The sequence below is a fragment of the Bombina bombina genome, chromosome 4, assembly GCF_027579735.1.
Source record: "Bombina bombina isolate aBomBom1 chromosome 4, aBomBom1.pri, whole genome shotgun sequence".
Classification (NCBI taxonomy): Eukaryota; Metazoa; Chordata; class Amphibia; order Anura; family Bombinatoridae; genus Bombina; species Bombina bombina.
This window is the reverse complement of record NC_069502.1, coordinates 509,888,719-509,910,152: the sequence shown is the minus strand read 5'-3', so window position 1 is coordinate 509,910,152 and position 21,434 is coordinate 509,888,719. Positions and strand designations below refer to the sequence as shown.

At 38.0% G+C, this 21,434-nt stretch overlaps 1 protein-coding gene across 4 annotated transcripts in view; it reads right to left on the bottom strand.

Annotated features, from left to right (window-relative positions):
- COL19A1 (collagen type XIX alpha 1 chain) overlaps window positions 1-21,434 on the bottom strand; it is a 1,696,717-nt gene that overhangs the window by 1,078,576 nt on the left and 596,707 nt on the right. For all 4 annotated transcript variants that reach the window (XM_053710417.1, XM_053710419.1, XM_053710420.1 and 1 more), the window contains exon 12: window positions 3,426-3,470. In XM_053710417.1, coding sequence (XP_053566392.1) covers window positions 3,426-3,470 — 45 coding nt within the window. The remainder of the gene's footprint in view (window positions 1-3,425; window positions 3,471-21,434) is intronic.

Here is a 21,434-nt window from a genome sequence, read left to right as displayed (position 1 = left end):
CGCCAACCTTTTCATGGGTTGGTGGGAGCTGTCCCATATCTATGGAGATGAGAATCCCCTTAGACACTTGGTCCATTATTATGGGTGTTTTATAGATTATTTATTACGTATTTGGTTGAGTACTGAATCCAAATGTGTTGAATTTGTTGACCACCTGAATACCAACAGTATTGGTCTTAAACTCACCTATGAATTAAAAAACAATGTAATACATTTTCTTGACATCACAATTAAAGGGACAGCAGAGGGGAAAATAGACACCAGTATATTTAGAAAGCCCATAGATCGCAATGCCCTCCTGCATGCCAAGAGTTGCCATCCTATGCATGTTCCCTTTGCAGTGGCCAAAGGCCAATTTATTAGTGTCAAGAGGAATTGTACTCATACAGATACATGCACTGAACAGTCTAAAGATCTGAAAAGGAGACTTAAACAAAGGGGTAATTAACAGAGCAGAAAGACAAGTGGCCAACATTGACAGAACTAGTTTAATTCAGACACATTCTGTGACTCAAGAGGGCACTAGACAAAACTTCAAAGGTGTTACGTTTGTAACAGAATTTAGCGCTCAGTATATCGAAATCTGCAAAATTATTAAAAAGCATTTTGGTATCTTAGCTGCAGACGATAAGCTTAAAACATGTGTCAAAAATGGCCTTCGCTGCTCTTATAGAAGAACAAAAACATTGGGTAATGTCCTATCCCCTTCTACTTTACCTGACCTAAATAAACAAACAAGTTCTTGGTTAACACACAAGGGGCTCTATAAATGCATACAGAAATGCAGTCTGTGAATATATCACTGTCTCCAATAGCTTCAGATCTGAAGCCACTGGGGAAGTTTTTCCCATAAACAGTTGCTTGAAATGCACTTCTATGTATGTCATGTATGTCCTTACTTGTATTTCCTGTCACCTACAGTATGTAGGCCTCACCACAAATTATGTAAAAGTATGCATTAGAAATAACTTCTGTATAAGAAACAACAAAAGCGCAAACTCTGACTCAAGTGAAGTTTATTTTTACACACAATAAGCGCTGTATTAAATGCACTTACAAGTCCAATGACCTCCTGCGGATATTTACAAACGCCCCTCTGTGGTTCTGTATTATCACTGGTACGTTGTAATGATCTTGACCAGGTTACCATGGGCTAGAGTTAATACCGCTAGCGAGATCAGGACTAATTAAAAGGTGTGCAGGTGTGTAATCCACAGCTATGATTACGGCCTAAGGGCTGAAACATGTTAGCAGATTCGCTGCTATGCTGTATGTGTGACCCATGGATGGTTTTATCTATGATGATTTTTCAATAAAGAAACTTTTAACTTGTCTACCGTCATCTGCATTTTTTCTTTTTTTAAATGCATTACCTTCTGGGCAAGCAGAGACGCTTTGGAGCTCTTGGATCCCAGTTTACAGTTGATTCCCCATGACTACAACTTCTTAAAAAACGATTGGACGAGTTGAGTCACGTGCTTTCAACAACGCCCCGCTCCTGCATAGAGGGATGCCGGAGCTTACTTTGAGAGCGGAGAAGTTATAGGAATACCTAACCGCCAGAGCCCTGGCTGGTAGCGGTGAGTGTTGGTCTGACTGACCATTTGAGCATATATTGCCATTACCTCCACTGATTTAAACCACCAGGGTTCACTTGCGGACAGACTGTTATGTCCTTTCCTCATAAGCTGTATAATTGTTAAGATCTCCTGGCGTGTATAGGGGGAATTTAAAGTGACTCAGTTCTCTCATAGAGAGTTTTAAACCGATCCACTGTTACTGGGATTTAGTGCTTATTGATGCATCTCCTTTAAGCACTGCACATTTGGGGACATGTTTAAGAACAGTGAACTTTTCTCTCTATTTTATATATATATATATATATATATATATATATATATATATATATATATATATATATATAAATATAAATATAAAGTTCAAAGTAGACAAGCACTCCAGAAATCCAAATCACATGCCCAGGGTGCAACAGATAGGTATAATAGAAAATATAGGTAAAATAGAAAATAATGGAGAGTGCACTCGCCAGGACTTTTCAAAGTAATGTACATTATTGGAATAAAACTTTGAAAAGTCCTGGCGAGTGCACTCTCCATTATTTTCTATATATATATATATATGTGATTATGTATAGGTATTAGAGCTGTGCATTCATTTTCAGACGAATGCACATTCATCATCGTCAGTATTCATTTGTTTAGTATTTTTTTTCTTGAGGGTTTAAAACTTACCTTAGCATGCTCTCGAAATGAATTTCCATCAATATTAAGAATGGAAATTTCATCCGAAATGAAAATATCTTTGCTGCACATATATAATAGGTATAGATATATACACACACACACACACACACACACACACACACACACATATATATATATTTATATATATATGAATATCTTTTTAAAAATACTTAGAACATATCCACTATGTGAAGAACATTGGAATATGAAGTATTTACAGTAAATACACAGCTAAACACTTTATTAAATATGAATATTGCATACATATATTTTTCATGTTTTCATGTATGTATTTATGTGTTTATATGTGTATATATGTCTGTAAATACATATAAACACATACAAATACATAGGTGAACATACACACACACACACACACACATTATATATATATATATATATATATATATATATATATATATATATATATATATATATATATATATATAATATAAACATACACATACATGAACATATTTAGACATGTGTATTTATGTTTTTCTTTGTTAAAGCCCTTTGCAGCCCATTTTTCTCCAACACCTGAGACCTCATATTTTTGAGCCCTAATAACTTTTTAATGCAATTTAACCTAATAAATGCATTTTAGATGTGCTTTGTGCCACTTTTTTATCTCACATAACAGTTAACCAGAGCTCTGAAGTCCCACTAACCAGACGTGCATTAAAAGTGTTTGTGCTCAAAGGAACGTGTTTACTTTCAACTCCGCACACTATTTCTGACGCACGCAAAAATCCAATGTTGCTTGCACGCAACAGTTAGCGCGCCACTGGTATTTTATCCCCAAATGTTAAGCCCTAATAATTAGCAACTTTGCCAAAGACTGGAGTGGAGAGAAGGCTACAGTGTTGCACAGAACAGAAGACAAACTGGAGATGCCATAAGTGAATTTATCACATTGTCCATTTGTAAATCATAAGGAAAAGGTAAAATAATAATGTTTAAAAACCCATAATCTCATTACTACATACATTAGAACCATACAACAGATTATGGATACAGAGAATAATATTTTGAGAGGAAGAAAGATACTTACATTGTTGGGTTTCAAATGTAATAATATTGGTATAAAATCACATTAATGTAAATAATTTTGCTGTTCACAACCACAATAGCCAATATATATATATACACACATCATACCATTTCTCCCTTTTCTCCTTTGCTTCCATCATTACCAGTTTCTCCCTAGAGAATTTGAGAGAAAAAAAAATAGTTTTAAGTAACAGTTTATATATGGTACTAAATAAAATGTTGCTGCTTTACTATACTTTTTCAGTCTAGAGTTCTGCATTCACTACCTAGTTGGCAAGTATATTATATTGTCTAGAGCCCTGTAAAAGCAGCTGTATCTAATTTCTTTCAATGTGTGGTAAAACGCTCAAGGGACTTTCATTAAGCTTGTTTTGAATACATCCATCCGGAAAAACTTTGGAGGTAAGTTTTCACTTACTACATTTTTGTATTGTTGATTATTAGATAATAAATTATGCTGAGATGAAAAGCCAAATTAAAAAACAGAGTCATTTATCACAAATTAAATTACTGAAAATATTAGTAATATCATTGGGGATAGTCTGATAAAATCTGCATTTTTAAATGTTTTGCAAGGTTTGTAGCATGGATATGCAAGGAATTTTTCAACATGAATATCAATGTGAAAGAATCTTTAAAGGAACAAGAAACCCAATTTTTTTGTTTCACGATTCAGATAGAGGGTGTGATTTTAAACAACTTTCCAATTTACATCTATCATCCAATTTGTTTTTGTTCTATTGATATCCTTTGTTGAAAAGCTGATTGTTTGCTGCACAAATATGCCTCTTGTAATTGGCTAACCAATGTGTTCAGCTAGCTCTGAGTGGTGCATTGCTGCTTCTTTAACAAAGGATATCAAAGAGAATGAATAAAAAAAATCTGGCATCGAAAAAAACAGAATGGTGCTACCTACAGCCATAATCAGCACTTATTTAGCAAATAAATCGTCAAATGCACATGCTGAGTAAATATAGACAAGAAAGAAAGGGAAACAGATACCCATGAAACAGGTCAAGATAGGTATTTTAAAACCAGTTTGCACTAAAAACAACCTGTCCTTTGATTTTTTGCGACTTCCTGAAACATTTCTCCATTTCTCTCATTATTAAAGTGACATGAAATGATTCAGATAGTGCATGCAGTTTTAAGACACCATTTTAATTGACTTATATTATCAAATTTAATTTACTCTCTTGATATATTTTGTTGAATAGCAAACCTAAATATGCAAGTGATAGTTGCTTATTAAAATGCTGTAACAGCATTTTAGTTTTGCATTTTTCTGTCCCTTTAAATAACTGTGTAATATTGCTAATACTAAAACATTTAACTGGCAACAAGTATCAAAATTTGTCATTAGAAATCCTAATATTAAGGCAAAACTACCTATCAATTTTGTATTTTCTCCGCTCCTATACAACTTGAGTTTATTTGTATCTACTACAATTCCAGCAATTTCTTGTCAAACTGCTACTTGTGCGCCAGATTGCCAGCACTACTTTGTCTGTTTGATGTTATTACTCAACAATTGTAAATACTTACTTGAAAATGACGTTTATGTTTATGCACTTTCCTCAATAAAAAAACATTTGTTAGCAAATATTTTCCGAGTTTTACACCTCTTGAAAATCCTTATGGAATTGAAGTTTGTGGTATTCTTTGGTATGGGATGTCAGAGGCACTTATGCATCGTTACAACAAAGGGATTACGCAAATGGTCTGTGTAAATATTAATTATCTAAAATCTAATTTACAAGAAATCTAAATCTAAATATATGGTCGATGAAACTTGTTTTAAAACCTGTCCTCAGACCTCCCTAACAGGCCACATTTTGAGGATTTCTGAACTAGAGAAGGGGCAATCTACAATAGAATATGTATTGTTTTAAAAGATACTTAATCCCTGTATTACCCATTCCCCAGTTTTGTACAACCAACACAGTTATATTAATATACTTTTTACCTCTGTGATTACCTTGTATCTAAGAACCGTCTGACAGCCCCCTGATCACATGACTGTGACTACATAAAATCTATTGAGTTGCATTTAGTATTGTGTTTTGCTAAATCTTAAATAACTCCCCGGGCATTAACACAGTGTTAATGGCCCACATGAAATTATAAGTCTCTTGTTGTGAAAAGCAATTTAAAAAGCATGTGATACGAGGCAGCCCTTAGGGGCTTAGAAATTAGCATATGAGCCTATCTATGTTTAGTTTCAACTAAGAATACCAAGAGAACAAAACAAATTTGATTATAAAAGTACATTGGAAAGTTGATTAAAATTAAAAAAAGTCCTATCTGAATAATGAAAGTTTAATTTTGACTAGACTGTCCCTTTAAAGGGAAATTCCAGCCAAAATTGGAATCCACATGACTTTATTTCAGTTTTGAATAGAATATTTTTTTTGTAATGTACATGTATTAGCAAAAATGCTTCTAATAAAAGCTATAGCTGTTTCAAAAGTGTATTTAAGTATGCACTGTGCACAAGCATTTTAAACACAATGCTTGCTCAGAGAGCCTAAGGTGCTTATACCATCTGGTAATGACTCAATTTGTTAATTGCTGAAATGATTCAAGCCCCACTGATGCTCTGAGTAGCTGCAGTATTTAAAATGCTTGTACACTGAGAATATCTTAACTATGCTTCACATGCACGTGCAGAGAAAAATGTTAACACTAAAACAGTGATAACTTTTACTTGAAGCATTTTTGCCAATACATGTATATTGCAAATATGTTTCTATTCAAAGATGTAATCCATCTATGTGCATTTCATTTTTGACCAGAATGTCCCTTTAATAAAGATGGTTATTTTACCTGCTATCATCCAAGGTAATCCTGAAAACCTGGCCTGTTAAGGAGGCCCGAGGACAGGTTTGAAAACCAGTGGTCTATGGTAATGATTTAATAGTTTGCAATTGTTCCCCTATTTACTGTTTTGAGCATTCATGAACAGTTAGAGACATTATACACTGGATTTTTCTTTGCATAAATGTTTTGTGGATGATGCATTTATATAGGCCACCTCTGAGTGTTTTTGCAAAAATTTATAGATTCACTGATTTTTTAAAATAACATTGTGCTGATTTTCAGACTCCTAAATCCCAAAGTTTTATGTATACTGATGTCTACAGATTCCTGTGACTCCTGTTTGTATAATCTGTATTTTCATATGCAGGGAAGGGGGGAGTGTCTGATGTTCTTGTTTTCCAGCCCATTTCACAGGCTGTCCCAGCCTAATCTCATCAACAGTGAAAAACTGGCAGCTTCTAAGTAAGTTTTTAATATGTTTTATACTGGATTTTTAGATCAGTATCTGTGCATATTCTTTAAAGTAGTATCTATTACATGCAGTTATATACAAATTGGTGTATACTGTTCCTTTAATCACTGGATGGAGTTTCTAGGGACTTCTATTTTTCTATTCCCATATATCATATAGACCATATCATCAGTAAAAATATTGTAAGTAACCTGATATAACTGTTAAAACTTAAAAGCACAGTATAGTCAAAATTAAACGGAAATGGAATGGATGCAGCGTGGAATTTTAAACAACTTTCCAATTAACTCCAACTATTAATTTTGCTTAGTTCTCTTGGCATTCTTTGTTAAAGGGACAGTCAAAATAAAACTTTCCTGATTCAGATAGGGAATGCAATTTTAAACAACTTTCCAATTTACTTTTAGCATCAAATGTGCATTGTTCTCTTGGTATTCTTTGCTGAAAGCTAAACTTAGGTAGGCTCATATGCTAATTGCTAAGCCCTTGAAGGCCGCCTCTTATCTTAGTGCATTTTGACCTTTATTCACAGTTTCACAGCACTATTTAATGCATGCCATATAGATGACATTGTGCTCACTACCATGGAATTATTTAAGAGTCAGCACTGACTGGCTAAAATGCAAGTCTGTCAAAAGCACTGAAATAAGGGAGCAGTCTGCAGAGGCTTAGATACAAGGTAATCACATAGGTAAAATGTGTATTAATATAACCATGTTGCTTATGCAAAACTGGGTAATGTGTAATAAAGGGATTATCTTTTTAGACAACAAAAATTCTGGAGTAGACTGTCCCTTTATAGAGTAATCCTAGGTGAGCTCCAAACTATGCATCTGTATTTAGCTATCTAGCAACAGTGTTTACAACAATGTGTATAGCAATATCATACATAGTTGCAAACACTGCTGCCATAGATTGCTAAAGACGTGTGCACGCTCCTAAGCGCCTATCATCCTACCTAGGCTTATTCCTCAAAAAAGCATACCAGGAAAACAAAGCACAATTTGGTAATAGAAGTACATTTTAAAATTGATCATTTATATTATGTTTGAAACTTAAAGGGACAGTATACTGTAAAATTGTTTTCCCTTAAAGGGACACTGAACCCAAAATGTTTCTTTTGTGATTCAGATAGAGCATGCAATTTTAAGGAACTTTCTACTTTACTCCTATTATCAAATTTTCTTTATTATGTTGGTATCTTTATTTGAAAAGCAAGAATGTAAGTTTAGATCCCGGCCCATTTTTGGTGAACAACCTGAGTTGTTCTTGCTGATTGGTGGATAAATTCACCCACCAATAAATAAGTGCTGTCCAGGGTTCTCAACCAAAAATTGGCTGGCTTCTTAGCTTACCGTAGATGCCTTCTTTTTCAAATAAAGATAGCAAGAGAAAATGTTAATAGAAGTAAATTAGAAAGTTGCTTATAATTGCATGCTCTATCTATTTTTGGGTTCAGTGTCCCTTTAATGTATTTCAATTGATTTGTTATACTAGCTGCAGAGTATAAAATGTATGACAAATTAAATTTACCGGTTTAATTGTGTATATATATATATTTATTTATTTTTATTTTGCTATTTTTTTTATTACAATGGGTTGAATTTTCAGGTAAAATCAGACTTCATTTTATTATCACTTTGTGTACACACCCTTGCTTCCTTATCTTATAATTAGTACATGATTTAGATAGAACATAACATTTTAAACAACTTTCCAGTTTTATTCTATGATCAAATTTGCTTCATTCGTTTAGTATCATTTATTGAGGCAGCATCAATGCACTACTGGTTTCTAACTGAACACATGGGTGAGCCAATGACAATAGGTGTATATATATATATATGCAGCTACCAATAAACAGCTAGAACCTAGGCTCTTTGCTGTTCCTGAGCTTACCTTGAAAAACCTTTCAGCAAAGGATAACAAGAGAAGGAAGCAAATTAAATAATAGAAGTAAATTGGAACGTTGTTTAAATTGTATGCTCTGTCTAAATCATGAATGTCTAATTATGACTTTACTGTCTCTTTAAATCTAGAAACTTTCAGTAGAGGTGGGGATATCATAGGCTAAATCAGCTATTTAAAATCCTGAAATAAGGGTGAATTAGCTACTTCTAAACAATTTAATACACTCCAGCAGGTAAAATGGATCATTATTATCATTTATTATTATCATTTATTTGTATAGTGCCGCCAAATTCCGTAGTAGTGGGAACAAATTCACGAGGAGAGATATTTTTGGAAACTGTCCCTTTAAACTATGATGAAGTATACCCATAGCGTTTGACTTGTTAACTTGGCTGATTACATATTAAGCATGATTTCATATTGAAGAGACTTAATGGTTTGTCACAAAAAACTATAATCAAATAGGAATCTACTTAATCAGCACAACAATTTATAAAACAAGGAATAATCCTATTTACTTCATCATACTTGCTCTCTGCAAATTCAAATAATTTGAAGCAGCTTAAGACATAGAACTTAATTGATTTTTCAACAGTTTTGCTTGCATTGCATGTCCTCCCTTCATAAACAGTATAACGGGTTTATTTTGGAAAGCTCTGTGTAATTTGCCAATAAGTACATTGATATAGCAGCATGTGCTACATTTGAGAACCAAATTTAAAGCTGGTGTGCAGATTTCTAAACTAGCAAATACTTCAAGAATTCCCATAAGCTGCTTGCACAGTTGCATAATTCTTACTTTTTTGACAGTAGCATTTAAAACACATTCAGCAGCTAACAAATACGTTTGACTATATAATAGGTTATTAACACTGCTATTTTTAATCACAAAGTTATACAGTTGATCTTGTTTTAGAGCAGGGGTAGGCAAGAAAAGCAACAATGAGAAACACTAGAAAAATTTAATCTTACGACAGCAGAATTTCTTTAGAAAAATAAAAAATGAAAATTAGTCTGCAACCAAACGGCTAGATTGCGAGTTTTGCGTTATGAGTGAAAAAGCCTCATAACGCTGCTTTCTCACTACCGCTGGTATTACGAGTTTTGTAGGTATATCTGTACTGCACACTTTTTGACCGTAACTCAAGATAACTACCGCAGCTTTCAAAAAGTCCTTACGAGTACGGGTATTACGAGTTTGCCTGTCCGGCCAAAAAGTGAGCGGTACAGCCCATAACTACAAGATCTGTACCGTAAACTGAAAGTCAGTAGTTATGGGTTTTATGCTACAAAGCTGTAACATAAAACTCATAACAAAGTGTTACAAAATAATTATTAACCCCTAATCTGCCGCTCCCGACATCGCCGCCACTATAATAAACATATTAACCCCTAAACCACCACACTCCCGCATCGCAAACACTAGTTAAATAGTATTAACCTCTAATCTGCTGTCCCTAACATCGCCGCAACCTACATTACTGTTATTATCCCCTAATCTGCTGCCCCCAAAATCGCCGCCACTATACTAAAGTTATTAACCCCTAACCCTAAATCTAACCCTAACAGATTAAAAAAAATCTAAATAAAAATTACTATCATTAACTAAATAATTCATATTTAAAACTAAATACTTACCTGTAAAATAAACCCTAAGCTAGCTACAATATAACTAATAGTTACATTGTAGCTATCTTAGGTTTTATTTTTATTTCACAGGCAAGTTTGTATTTATTTAACTAGGTAGACTAGTTAGTAAATAGTTATTAACTATTTACTAGCTACCTAGTTAAAATAAATACAAATTTACCTGTAAAATAAAACCTAACCTGTCTTACACTAACACCTAACCTTACACTACAATTAAATAAATTACATTAATTAAATACAATTAACTAAATTACAAAAAAAACAAACACTAAATTACAAAAAAAAAATAAACACTAAATTACACAAAATAAAAAATAAATTATTAAATATTTAACCTAATTACACCTAATCTAATAACCCTATCAAAATAAAAAAGCCCCCTAAACTAAACTGCCAACAGCACTTAAAAGGGCCTTTTGCGGGGCATTGCCCCAAAGAAATCAGCTATTTTACCTGTAAAAAAAATACAAACAACCACCCAACAGTGAAACCCACCACCCACACAACCAAACCCCCCAAATAAAATCCTATCTAAAAAACCTAAGCTCCCCATTGCCCTGAAAAGGGCATTTGGATGGGCATTGCCCTTAAAAGGGCATTTAGCTCATTTTCAGCCCAAACCCTAAGATAAAAACCCACCCAATAAACCCTTATTGCGGAGCGGCTCCATCTTCAAGACATTCAGCGCGGAGCATCCTCTTCTTTCGACGGGCTAGTGAAGAATGAAGGTTCCTTTAAGGGACGTCATCCAAGATGGCATCCCTTGAATTCCAATTGGCTGATAGAATTCTATCAGCCAATCGGAATTAAAGTTGAAAAAATCCTATTGGCTCGTATTCTATTGGCTGATTGGAACAGGCCTGATGAAACAGACAGAGGTCTGAGAAATGCATTGCTATCTGTGATTTTAATATCAGAGTCATATGTTTGACATCTGTTTTTATAATTATCATTAAATATTGGAATTTTTAACTACTTTTGAGAGTCTGAGCTTATTTTACCTATTGAGGACACCTGGGAGACTGGTACCCATATTGGCCCAGTGAGCTGGGACACTGCAAGTTCCCAGAGTGTTTGACCCAGCACAATTGGGTGCTGCTCCATTTGTGAGTATCCATTTGTCATTTACATAGTCCATCTTGTATCAGCATTATCACACTAGGAGGCGCCTTTATCTTGTGATTGTTGTTCACAGAAAAAGGTTTGCTCCTAGAGAAGGTACTCAGCACCCCAGCCCCCCCCCCCACCCCCGGGACACCAGGTACAGAGAGAACAGAAGAAGTTCTCTTAATAATCTTTGTATCATGGAGAAGCTCCTTACCCTAATAAAGGCTATATTGGAAGACCGAGAAAGGAAGATATGCGAGAGGATTGATCGCATTACAATTATTTCTACTGCACAACATGGCGATAACTGGGGGAATACAGATCATACATCAGCCGTACAGTGTTCAGGCTTGGAGTTATCAGAGACTGAGGAGGAGAGCACAGAAACGCTGCAAGACATATCTCAAGATGCCCCCACTAGCCTAGATTTGGGAGAGTGTGTGGCAAAACGTCTTGTACCTACTACTAGGGAACAATCTACAGCTTTTGTGGCCCAGCGACCGGCTCCTGTGTGCCATGCCAAGACTGATCGGTGGGATGGTGGCTGGGCGCAGCGGGGTGGTTTCCCAACCGCTCACTCACCTCTTTGATCCTGACACCCTGAGCTAGATGAAAGAGAGTTGATCCCACTGTTTGCTGATGTCAGTCCTGTAAGAGAGAATTCTCTAGGCCCTGAAGCCCTCTATCCGCTGGTGGTTGTGAGAGCTGGGGTCAGGTAGGAACTTACAATGGGGACAATATGACCGTGGCCCAACGGCAGCTGCCAGGTTTATCAGACTATGTGGAATGCTCTTCAATGTTGCTTGACATGGTTAATATACTTATACCTTCATGCAAAGTCTAGTAAAAATTGAGTTATGGCTGTATGGGACATATGTGGTTTTATACCTTATTGTTGTGCTGGGACTTTTATCTCCCTCTGATAGTATATTTGTGAGACTAGCTTCTTTATTTTCTAGTTATATAGCCTTGATCAGATGTGAATATTTGGTGCAGCACTTATTTTCTTAATATCCTCCTAAGATGACTCCTACGATTAACATAAAATGTATTCGTTATGCCTAAATGTCACCTTTGTGCATTATACTGATATATTCATGTACTACATTAATTATTTTAAATATCTGCGCCTTGCTATACTACAATATTCCAAGTTTGTCTTCTTAACCTTAATATAATCCTAGTTCATATGTAGCCTTCTACTAATCCTTTAGTTGGTAGGGGAGGCATCTCTAGGTTTGCAGTTGTTAGCTGACATTTTAGTGAGCTTATAGAGCTGGTAGTTTGCCTAAGCCAGATTTAAATAATTATACTCTTGTCAGGTCCAGTGTTGAAGGCTAACAAGAAGCTTATATCTCATTGCACTAAAGTCACCACAGGATCTGACTGCATAAACTTATTTTGCTGGGTCTCTCTACCCCATAGTTTTCAGCAGCCTTGATGTACTGTCTGCGGCCGGGATAGTACGTATGGAACATATTCTCCCCTTAGTTTCTTTGGAGCATTTAGAGATCTAGTGTAAATTCTTATCATTACTTGTGGCTTTATTATGTTTCAGGCTCTTCAATTCAACCAGCTGCATATAAAATTTATAGAGCATAATGAGACTTATTACTTTTAGTCTCCTGGGGAGGCCCAGCTTGTATCTAATGGTTACATTACATTTTTGGGAGTTTTAGCCCACTGCTGAATAATATTCATCTTATTAGTACTTGCATTTAGTGAATGTACAGGTTCAAAAGTGACCTGTGTCAAATAAAAACCCTCAATATAGAGAGATGTGATAACTGAGGTCCAAAAGTGGCCTAAGCTACTTATGAGGGAGAAAAGGAGGGAGATTTAAAGGTTTGCTTCCCAAATGTTAGATGACTGGCTTATTACTGTATTCCAACAGATTAATGGGTCTGCTGAAGCCAATGATGTTCATGCATATTCCCATACAACTTTATTGACATGTATGTAGGGGTTTGTTCCCCAACTATTAGATGACTGGCTTATTATTGTACTTTGACAGATTAATATGTTTGCTGAAGCCAATGATGTTTATGTATATTGGTATACAATTGTATTGACATGTATGTAGGGGTTTGTTCCATAAAAATTGAATGACTGGCTTATTACTGCACTGTGACAGATTTATATGTTTAATGAAGCCAACGATGTTATATTTTTGTACAATTGCTTGACTTGTATGTTTTATAAGTTTAAGTGAGCAAACTAGATGTTCTGTAACTTTTTAACCCTCAATAAAAATAAAATAAAATTATCCTCTGAACAAGGGAAATGGCAAAACCCCAGACAATCATTTGGGCCGTGTCAGTGATGTGCAGCCATATCTCTCTAAGCAAATTGCTTAAGAAGTCCATGTCTGGTTTCCCCTATTACCCTGAGAAAGAATTTCCCCTGGGTCATAATAAAAATACATACAGAAAGAGAAGCAGTCTGCCAGGAACAAACAAAAGCTCAATGGCCCGGTTACCACCTGGGTGTAACTTCTTTAAGCCCAATTGTGCTTTTCACAGAGGAAAACTTTCCTGAAGTACCTTAATCTGATCCCACCTAACAAGGTCCATAAAGCCCCAAAATACGAGGCAATGTGCTTAGAGGATTTGGCTGCAGCTCACTGATGAGGCTTAAAGAAGGCAGAAACGCTTGTCTGGGGTTGCCATTTCCTTTGTTCAGAGGAGAATTGCCTGGTACAGGGCTGGACTGACCTTGTTAGGCAGGATCAGACTGATATACTTCAGGAAAGTTTTACTCCGTGAAAAGCACAGTTGGGCTAAAAGAAACTACTCCTAGGTGGTAACCAGGCCATAGAATAAGACACTGAGCTGTTTTTTTAAAATGTGCATTCGTTTTGTTCAGAGTGCAAAATCATAATGAAAAACAGATATTCGTTTTCAATCAAATTTAAAGAAATACTGCCAAGAAGGTCTAGCATGGTCCAGTGAGCTAGAGGTAAGTTAATAACTGTAGAGGTGAACTTTTTTCACTTGTAGCAAAAGGAACATTTATATTTATTTTAACAAAAACAAATATAAAATGTTCAGCAAATATATTCAGTATTCATTTGGTTTAAAAACTAAATGAAAATCGAATAGTGCATCAGACGAATATTCAGGAAAACCAATTTTAATACGTAAATATATAAATATACACATATACAGTATCTCACAAAAGTAAGAACACCTCTCACATTTTTGTAAATATTTTATTATATCTTTTCATGTAAAAACACTGAAGAAATGGCACGTTGCTATAATATAAAGTAAACAGTGTACAGCCTGTATAAAAGTGTAAATTTGCTGTCCCCCTCAAAGCTATTAATGTCTAAACCATTGGCAACAAAAGTGAGTACACCGCTAAGTGGAAATATCCAAATTGGGCCCAAAGTGTCAATATTTTCTGTGGCCACCATTATTTTCCAGCACTGCCTTAACCCTCTTGGGCATGTAGTTCACCAGAGCTTCACAGGTTGCCACTGGAGTCCTCTTCCACTCCTCCATGATGACATCACGGAGCTGGTGGACGTTAGAGACCTTGCCCCCCCCCACCTTCCGTTTGAGGATACCCCACAGATGATCAATAGGGTTTAGGTCTGGGGACATGCTTGGCCAGTCCACCACTTTTACCCTCAGCTTCTTTAGCAAGGCAGTGGTCGTCTTGGTGTGTCTGGGGTCATTATCATGTTGGAATACTGCCCTGCGGCCCAATCTCCGAAGGGAGGGCATCATGCTCTGCTTCAGTATGTCACAGTACATGTTGGCATTCATGGTTCCCTCAATGAACTGTAGCTCCCCAGTGCCGGCAGCACTCATGCATGCCCAGACCATGACACTCCCACCACCATGCTTGACTGTAGGATGAGACACACTTGTCTTTGTACTCCTCACCTGGTTGCAGCCACACACACGACACAATCTAAACCAAATAAGTTTATCTTGGTCTCATCGGACCACAGGACATGGTTCCAGTAATCCATGTCCTTAGTCTGCTTGTCTTCAGCAAACTGTTGGCGGGCTTTATTGTGCATCTTTAGAAGAGGCTTCCTTCAGGGATGACAGCCATACAGTCCAATTTGATGCAGTGTGCAGCGTATGGTCTGAGCACTAACAGGCTGACCCCCCACCCCACCCCTTCAACCTCTGCAGCAATGCTGGTAGCACTCATACGTCTGTTCTGGGTGGAACCTGTGTTGTGAAATCGTTGTATAGTCTTGCCCACTGTGCTGCAGCTCAGTTTCAGGGCCTTGGCAATCTTCTTATAGCCTAGGCCATTTTTATGTAGAGCAACAATTCTTTTTTTCAGATGCTCTTAGAGTTTTTTGCTATTAGGTGCCATGTTGAACTTCCAGTTACCAGTATGAGAGAGTGTCAGAGTGATAACACCAAATTTAACACACCTGCTCCCCATTCACACCGGAGACCTTGCAACACTAACGAGTCACATGACACTGAGGAGGGAAAATGGCTAATTGGGCCCAATTTGGACAGTTCTATTTAGGGGTGTACTCACTTTTGTTGCCAATGGTTTAGACATTAATGGCTGTGTGTTGAGTTATTTTGATGGGACAGCAAATTTACACTGTTATACAGGCTGTACACTCACTAATTTACATTGTAGCAAAGTGTCATTTCTTCAGTGTTGTCACATGAAAAGATATAATAAATTATTTACAAAAATGTGAGGGGTGTACTCACTTTTGTGAGATACTGTATATATATATATATATATATATATATATATATATATATATATATATATATATATATATATATATATATATATATATATATATATATATAATCACAAAGTTTCCAGGGATCAGCAGTCTCACCTTCCAAAATCTCTGCCAGGGTGTCAGGAACGTAAATCACAGAGAGAAAGTTGTCCTCTAGCTGGATTTTAAATATCTTTATTTGTAAACAGTGACGTTTTGGGGATCAAACCGTCCCCTTCCTCAGACCAAACAAAAATGTGACTTTATATACCCCATAACCCCTCCCCACAGAAAGTGACATCAGATAGTTTCCATAGTAACATATAAACATATAGTGAAAACAAATCAATACTTGTGAATTAAATATCAAAAACATATTTGTGATCCAGTGTTCTGTATGTGTATAGGAGTAATCCACATCATAAAACAAGCAAATATCATAATACACTGATACAAATTATCATATTGATTCACCACTGATGTATTTGTATGACTAGATATGTGTTATATATCACATTTAATCAGGACCACCAATTAGAAGATGTGTAAAGTATGTCAGATACTGGGTAAAACTAGGTAGAGGGCCTCATAGTTATAAACCTGTCAACAATATCCAACACGTGAACATCTAGAGACCGGCATCACTAAATCGCAGCTCTTACCTTCGTAAATATGCTGCGTGGTGAAGAATGGTAATCTCTGCATCATATTATACAATCAGAAGGGCAAATCATGTAAGTATTGTCACAGTACATACCCACTAGTTACGCCAATCCTACGATCAGTATGTGTCAATTGACAGGCCCACAGAGCAGTCTTCTAGACCAATCAGGTTCACTCTAATCCGAGCTGACCAAATGTATAGAGATGGCTATTAGCCTGAATAAAACTAATAACAAAATATATTCAAACAAAAATCAGTCGCACATCCTACCTAAATGTATTTCCTGCATAGTGAAAGATAATGGCTCACTACCGCATCGATGCCCGGTGTTGGTGATGATTCAGAGGCTGTCAAAACACATACCCCCTTCCTATTGGGCCAATGACAGGGGCAGTGTGTATCTATATTGACACCCACAAAATAAATGAATGAGTGAAGCTACAACTAACTAGTCCTTGTAATGCTTGTGGGATACTCCTCTATCAGACCGAACTCGGCTAGTAGTCTTGTTATCCCGACATCGAGCCGGAAAGATAGGGAATATCCCAGAGCAGAGAATACTAGACAAATGAGGAGAGCGGCACTCACCACAGGCAGGACAGCACAAGACAAATTACGAGAAAGGTCAGGCAGGCAGAATTCGGCAACAGTAAAAAGTCCAGCTATTCAGGGGTTAAACAGGTAGCGTAGTAAGACAGGCAGGGTTCAGCAACAATTGATCAGTCAGTAATGCAGGGGTTAACCAAGTAGCGTAGTGAGACAGGCAGGGTTCAGCAACAATTGATCAGTCAGTAATACAGGGGTTAACCAGATAGCGTAGTGAGACAGGCAGGGTTCAGCAACAATTGATCAGTCAGTAATGCAGGGGTTAACCAGGTAGCGTAGTGAGACAGGCAGGGTTCAGCAACATTTGATCAGTCAGTAATGCAGGGGTTAACCAGGCAGGGTTCAGCAACAAATGATCAGTCAGTAATGCAGGGGTTAACCAGGTAGCGTAGTGAGACAGGCAGGGTTCAGCAACAATATATATCAGTCCAGCAAATGATCTATCACTCCCAGGAGTACACGAAGTAGCACCTATACTTGGGCAGTGATAGATCGTTTGCTGCCCGTTAAAATACCTGAAGGATTGGCGCCACAAGACCGGCCGGCATCAGGAGTGTGCGGTGATGACGTCAGTGCCGCACGCATCCAGAACCGACACAGCCCTAGGCAACGAGCAAGAGGGAGATGAGGTGCCCCTAGCAACGGTGCGGCATGACATAGCCCCCTCCTCAAGGGTTCCCTCCAGGAACTGGAATGGTCTTCAAAGGATGAGCAGCATGGTATTTGGAGACCAGAGATGGAGCATGCACATCAAGGACAAGAAGCCAGGAATGGTCTGCCACACAGTCACCCTTCCAATGTATCAGATACTGCTATTGTCTGCACCTGTATCTGGAGTTCAGAATCTTAGCCACTTCATATTCGGGGTCACCACGGATCAAGAGCAGAGGAGGAGTAGTTCGAAGGCGGGTATATCTATTTTTGATGTTCGGCTTGAGTAATGAGATGTGGAAGACTGGATGTATACGTAGGGTTTTTGGCAAGGCCACTTTGTAGGCAACAGGAGACAGTCTTTTCAGGACTTTGTAAGGAACAATAAACCTAGGCTCCATTTTGTGAAAGGGTTGACGTAGACGAATATGTCGAGTGGAGATCCAAACATGTTCACCCACTGGAATAGCACGTACAGAAGCCCTATGACGATCAGCAAACTTCTTATATCTAGAGACAGCTGAACGCAGCTGAGAGCGAATACGTTGCCTATGAGTGGTGAGTTCAGTGATGTGTCAGTCTGCGGCAGGAACCCCAGTGGACTGAGCTGAAAGAGGGAAGATACGAGGTTGATACTCTGCTGCAGCTTGAAACGGAGAGCATCGAAGAGAAGAGTGCCAATGAGTGTTTCTTGCCAGTTCTGCTAGGGGTAGCAATTCAGACCAGTTAGTATGGCGAGTGTTGACAAAGGCTCTAAGGTAGGCTTCAAGATCCTGGTATGCTCTCTCAGTTAGCCCATTGGTCTGAGGATGGTAGCCAGATGACAAGGAAACAGTGGTTCTAATCAACCTACAAAAGGCTCTCCAGAAGGCAGAGAGGAACTGTGGACCCCTGTCGGAGATAATATTCACAGGAATGCCATGAAGTCGCACCACATGCAAGAGAAAAAGGGACAACAATTCCTGAGCAAAAAGCAGTTTGGTTAGGGGTACGAAGTGAGCCAGTCTGGAAAAGCGATCCACCACAACCCAGATAACTGTATGGTGGTCAGAAGAGGGAAGGTCCACAATGAAGTCCATTGTTATGTGTGTCCAGGGTTGTTTGGGAATGGACAATGGTAGGAGCAAGCCAGGAGGCAAGGATCGGGGAGCCTTGTTGGCAGCACAAACTGTGCAGTCTTTAACGTAGTCCAGAGCATCAGACTTCATAGTAGGCCACCAAACATGTTGGCAAAGAAGCCTGAAGGTCCTAGTCAAACCAGGATGTCCTGAAAGTTTGCTATCATGAGCCCAGGCTAGCACAGGGATACGTAGGTTCCAAGGTACAAAGAGGATATCAGAGGCCATGGGGGCACCAGGAGGTTTACTAGACTGAGCATGTTGCAATCTTTGCAGAAGGGTGGTATTGAGTTGAGCGATCACACAGGAGGAGGGTATTATGTGTTCAATAGTAGCTTCAGAGGAATCACTTGAGTGAGGGAACTGACAGGAAAATGGTGTCCGCCTTCTTGTTCTTGGTCCCAGGAAGATAAAAGACCACAAAGTAAAAACGGGAAAAGAACAAGGCCCACCTGGCCAGTCAAGGATTGAGTCGATGAGCAGTCTCTAGGTAAGTCACATTCTTGTGGTCAGTGAGGATCTGAATAGGATTGGCAGTGCCCTCTAACCAGTGACGCCATTCAGTCAAGGCCATCCTAATGGCTAAGAGTTCACGATTACCCACATCGTAGTTCCTCTCAGCAGGAGTAAAACATTTAGAGAAAAAGACTACAGGGTGTGACTTGGAAGTCAAAGGGTCCCTTTGGGTAACAACTGCTCCAGTCCCTATCTCGGAGGCATCAATCTCTAAAGTGAACTGTAGGTCAGGATCAGGATGGTGGAGCACAGGAACTGAACAAAAAGCCTTTTTCAGACAAGAAAGGGCATTTATGGCATCAGGAGGCCAATGTTTACAGTCTTTGTTCCATTTTGTCAATTCAGTGAGAGGAGCGACTGTTTGAGAGAAGTTCTTTATAAACTTGCGGTAATAATTGGAGAACCCCAAGAACCTCTGCAATTCCTTTAAAAAGGTAGGTTGAGGCCATTCTAGTACAGCGGTGAGTTTAGCAGGATCCATGGCAAAACCCTCCTTCGAGATGACATATCCAAGGAATTGGATCTGGACTTGATCAAACTCACATTTTTCTAGCTTGGGTACTAAAGAATTATCTCTGAGATGAAGAAGCACCTGTCTCACGTGTCTGTAATGCTCCTCTAAAGTGGAAGAGAAAACAAGGATATCATCCAGATAAACGATGACAGTGCGGTTGAGGAGGTCACGTAAGACATCGTTGACAAATTATTGGAAGACTGCAGAGATGCGAATCAAATTGTATGCCCCATGTAAGTCCAATTTAGTAAAAAAGAGAGCATCCTGGAGTGAGTTATACAGTTCAGTGATCAACGGTATGGGATAGCGATTCTTGATGGTTATGTTGTTCAAGGCCCTGTAGTCTATGCTAGGTATATATATATATATATATAGGTATATATATCAGTCCAGCAAATGATCTATCACTTCCAGGAGTACACGAAGTAGCACCTATACTTGGGCAGTGACAGATCGTTTGCTGCCCGTTAAAATACCTGAAGGATTGGCGCCACAAGACCGGCTGGCATCAGGAGCGTGCGGCGATGACGTCAGCGCCGCACGCATCCAGAACTGACACAGCCTTAGGCAACGAGCAAGAGGGAGACGCCGCGCCCCTAGCAACGGCGCGGCGTGACAGTCCTTAAACTACACATTAGGAACATATAAATATAGAATGATCTTAGTCAGCCATAGTGATTAATCTAGCTTCCACAGATAAATAAATACTGCTCAAGGACTATATCTCTAAAACTGTGGCAATCTTACAATACAGAATAATTCATTCAGAAAATTGTTTGTGAAAACTTTTTTTTATCTTTGAGAAATCATTTGAAAATGAATGGAGAATTATTTCAGGGGATTTAAGCCTGTACGTATACACATAATTATGAATATATATCATCATAAGATGGGATGATAGATAGCATAATATACAGAATTATGTAAAAATATAAACCAGACCTGTGAGCCACCATGATATCAAAATCAGTGAAAATCAATCACAAATGTACGTTGTACGTATGACCTGCAAAATATCATACCATTCACAGAGCCCAGGGTTCAAACAATGGGGTAGTAGGTAACTATCTTATCATTATGCTCTTACAAACACTCAGCTAGATTACGAGTTTTGCGGTAAGGTGAAAAAGCAGCGTTAACAGGTCCTAACGCTGCTTTTTTACACCCGCTGCTATTACGAGTCTTGTAGGTACAGCTGTCCCGCACACTATTTTGGCCTTACCGCAAATCGACTTACGCAATTTGCGTATAGTCTGTTTTCAATGGGACTTCCATAGCGCCAGTATTACGAGCTTGTCCTGGGAGGCCAAAATGTGAGCGGTACAGCCTATCCCGCAAGATTCGTAACGCATTTTAAAGTCAGTAGTT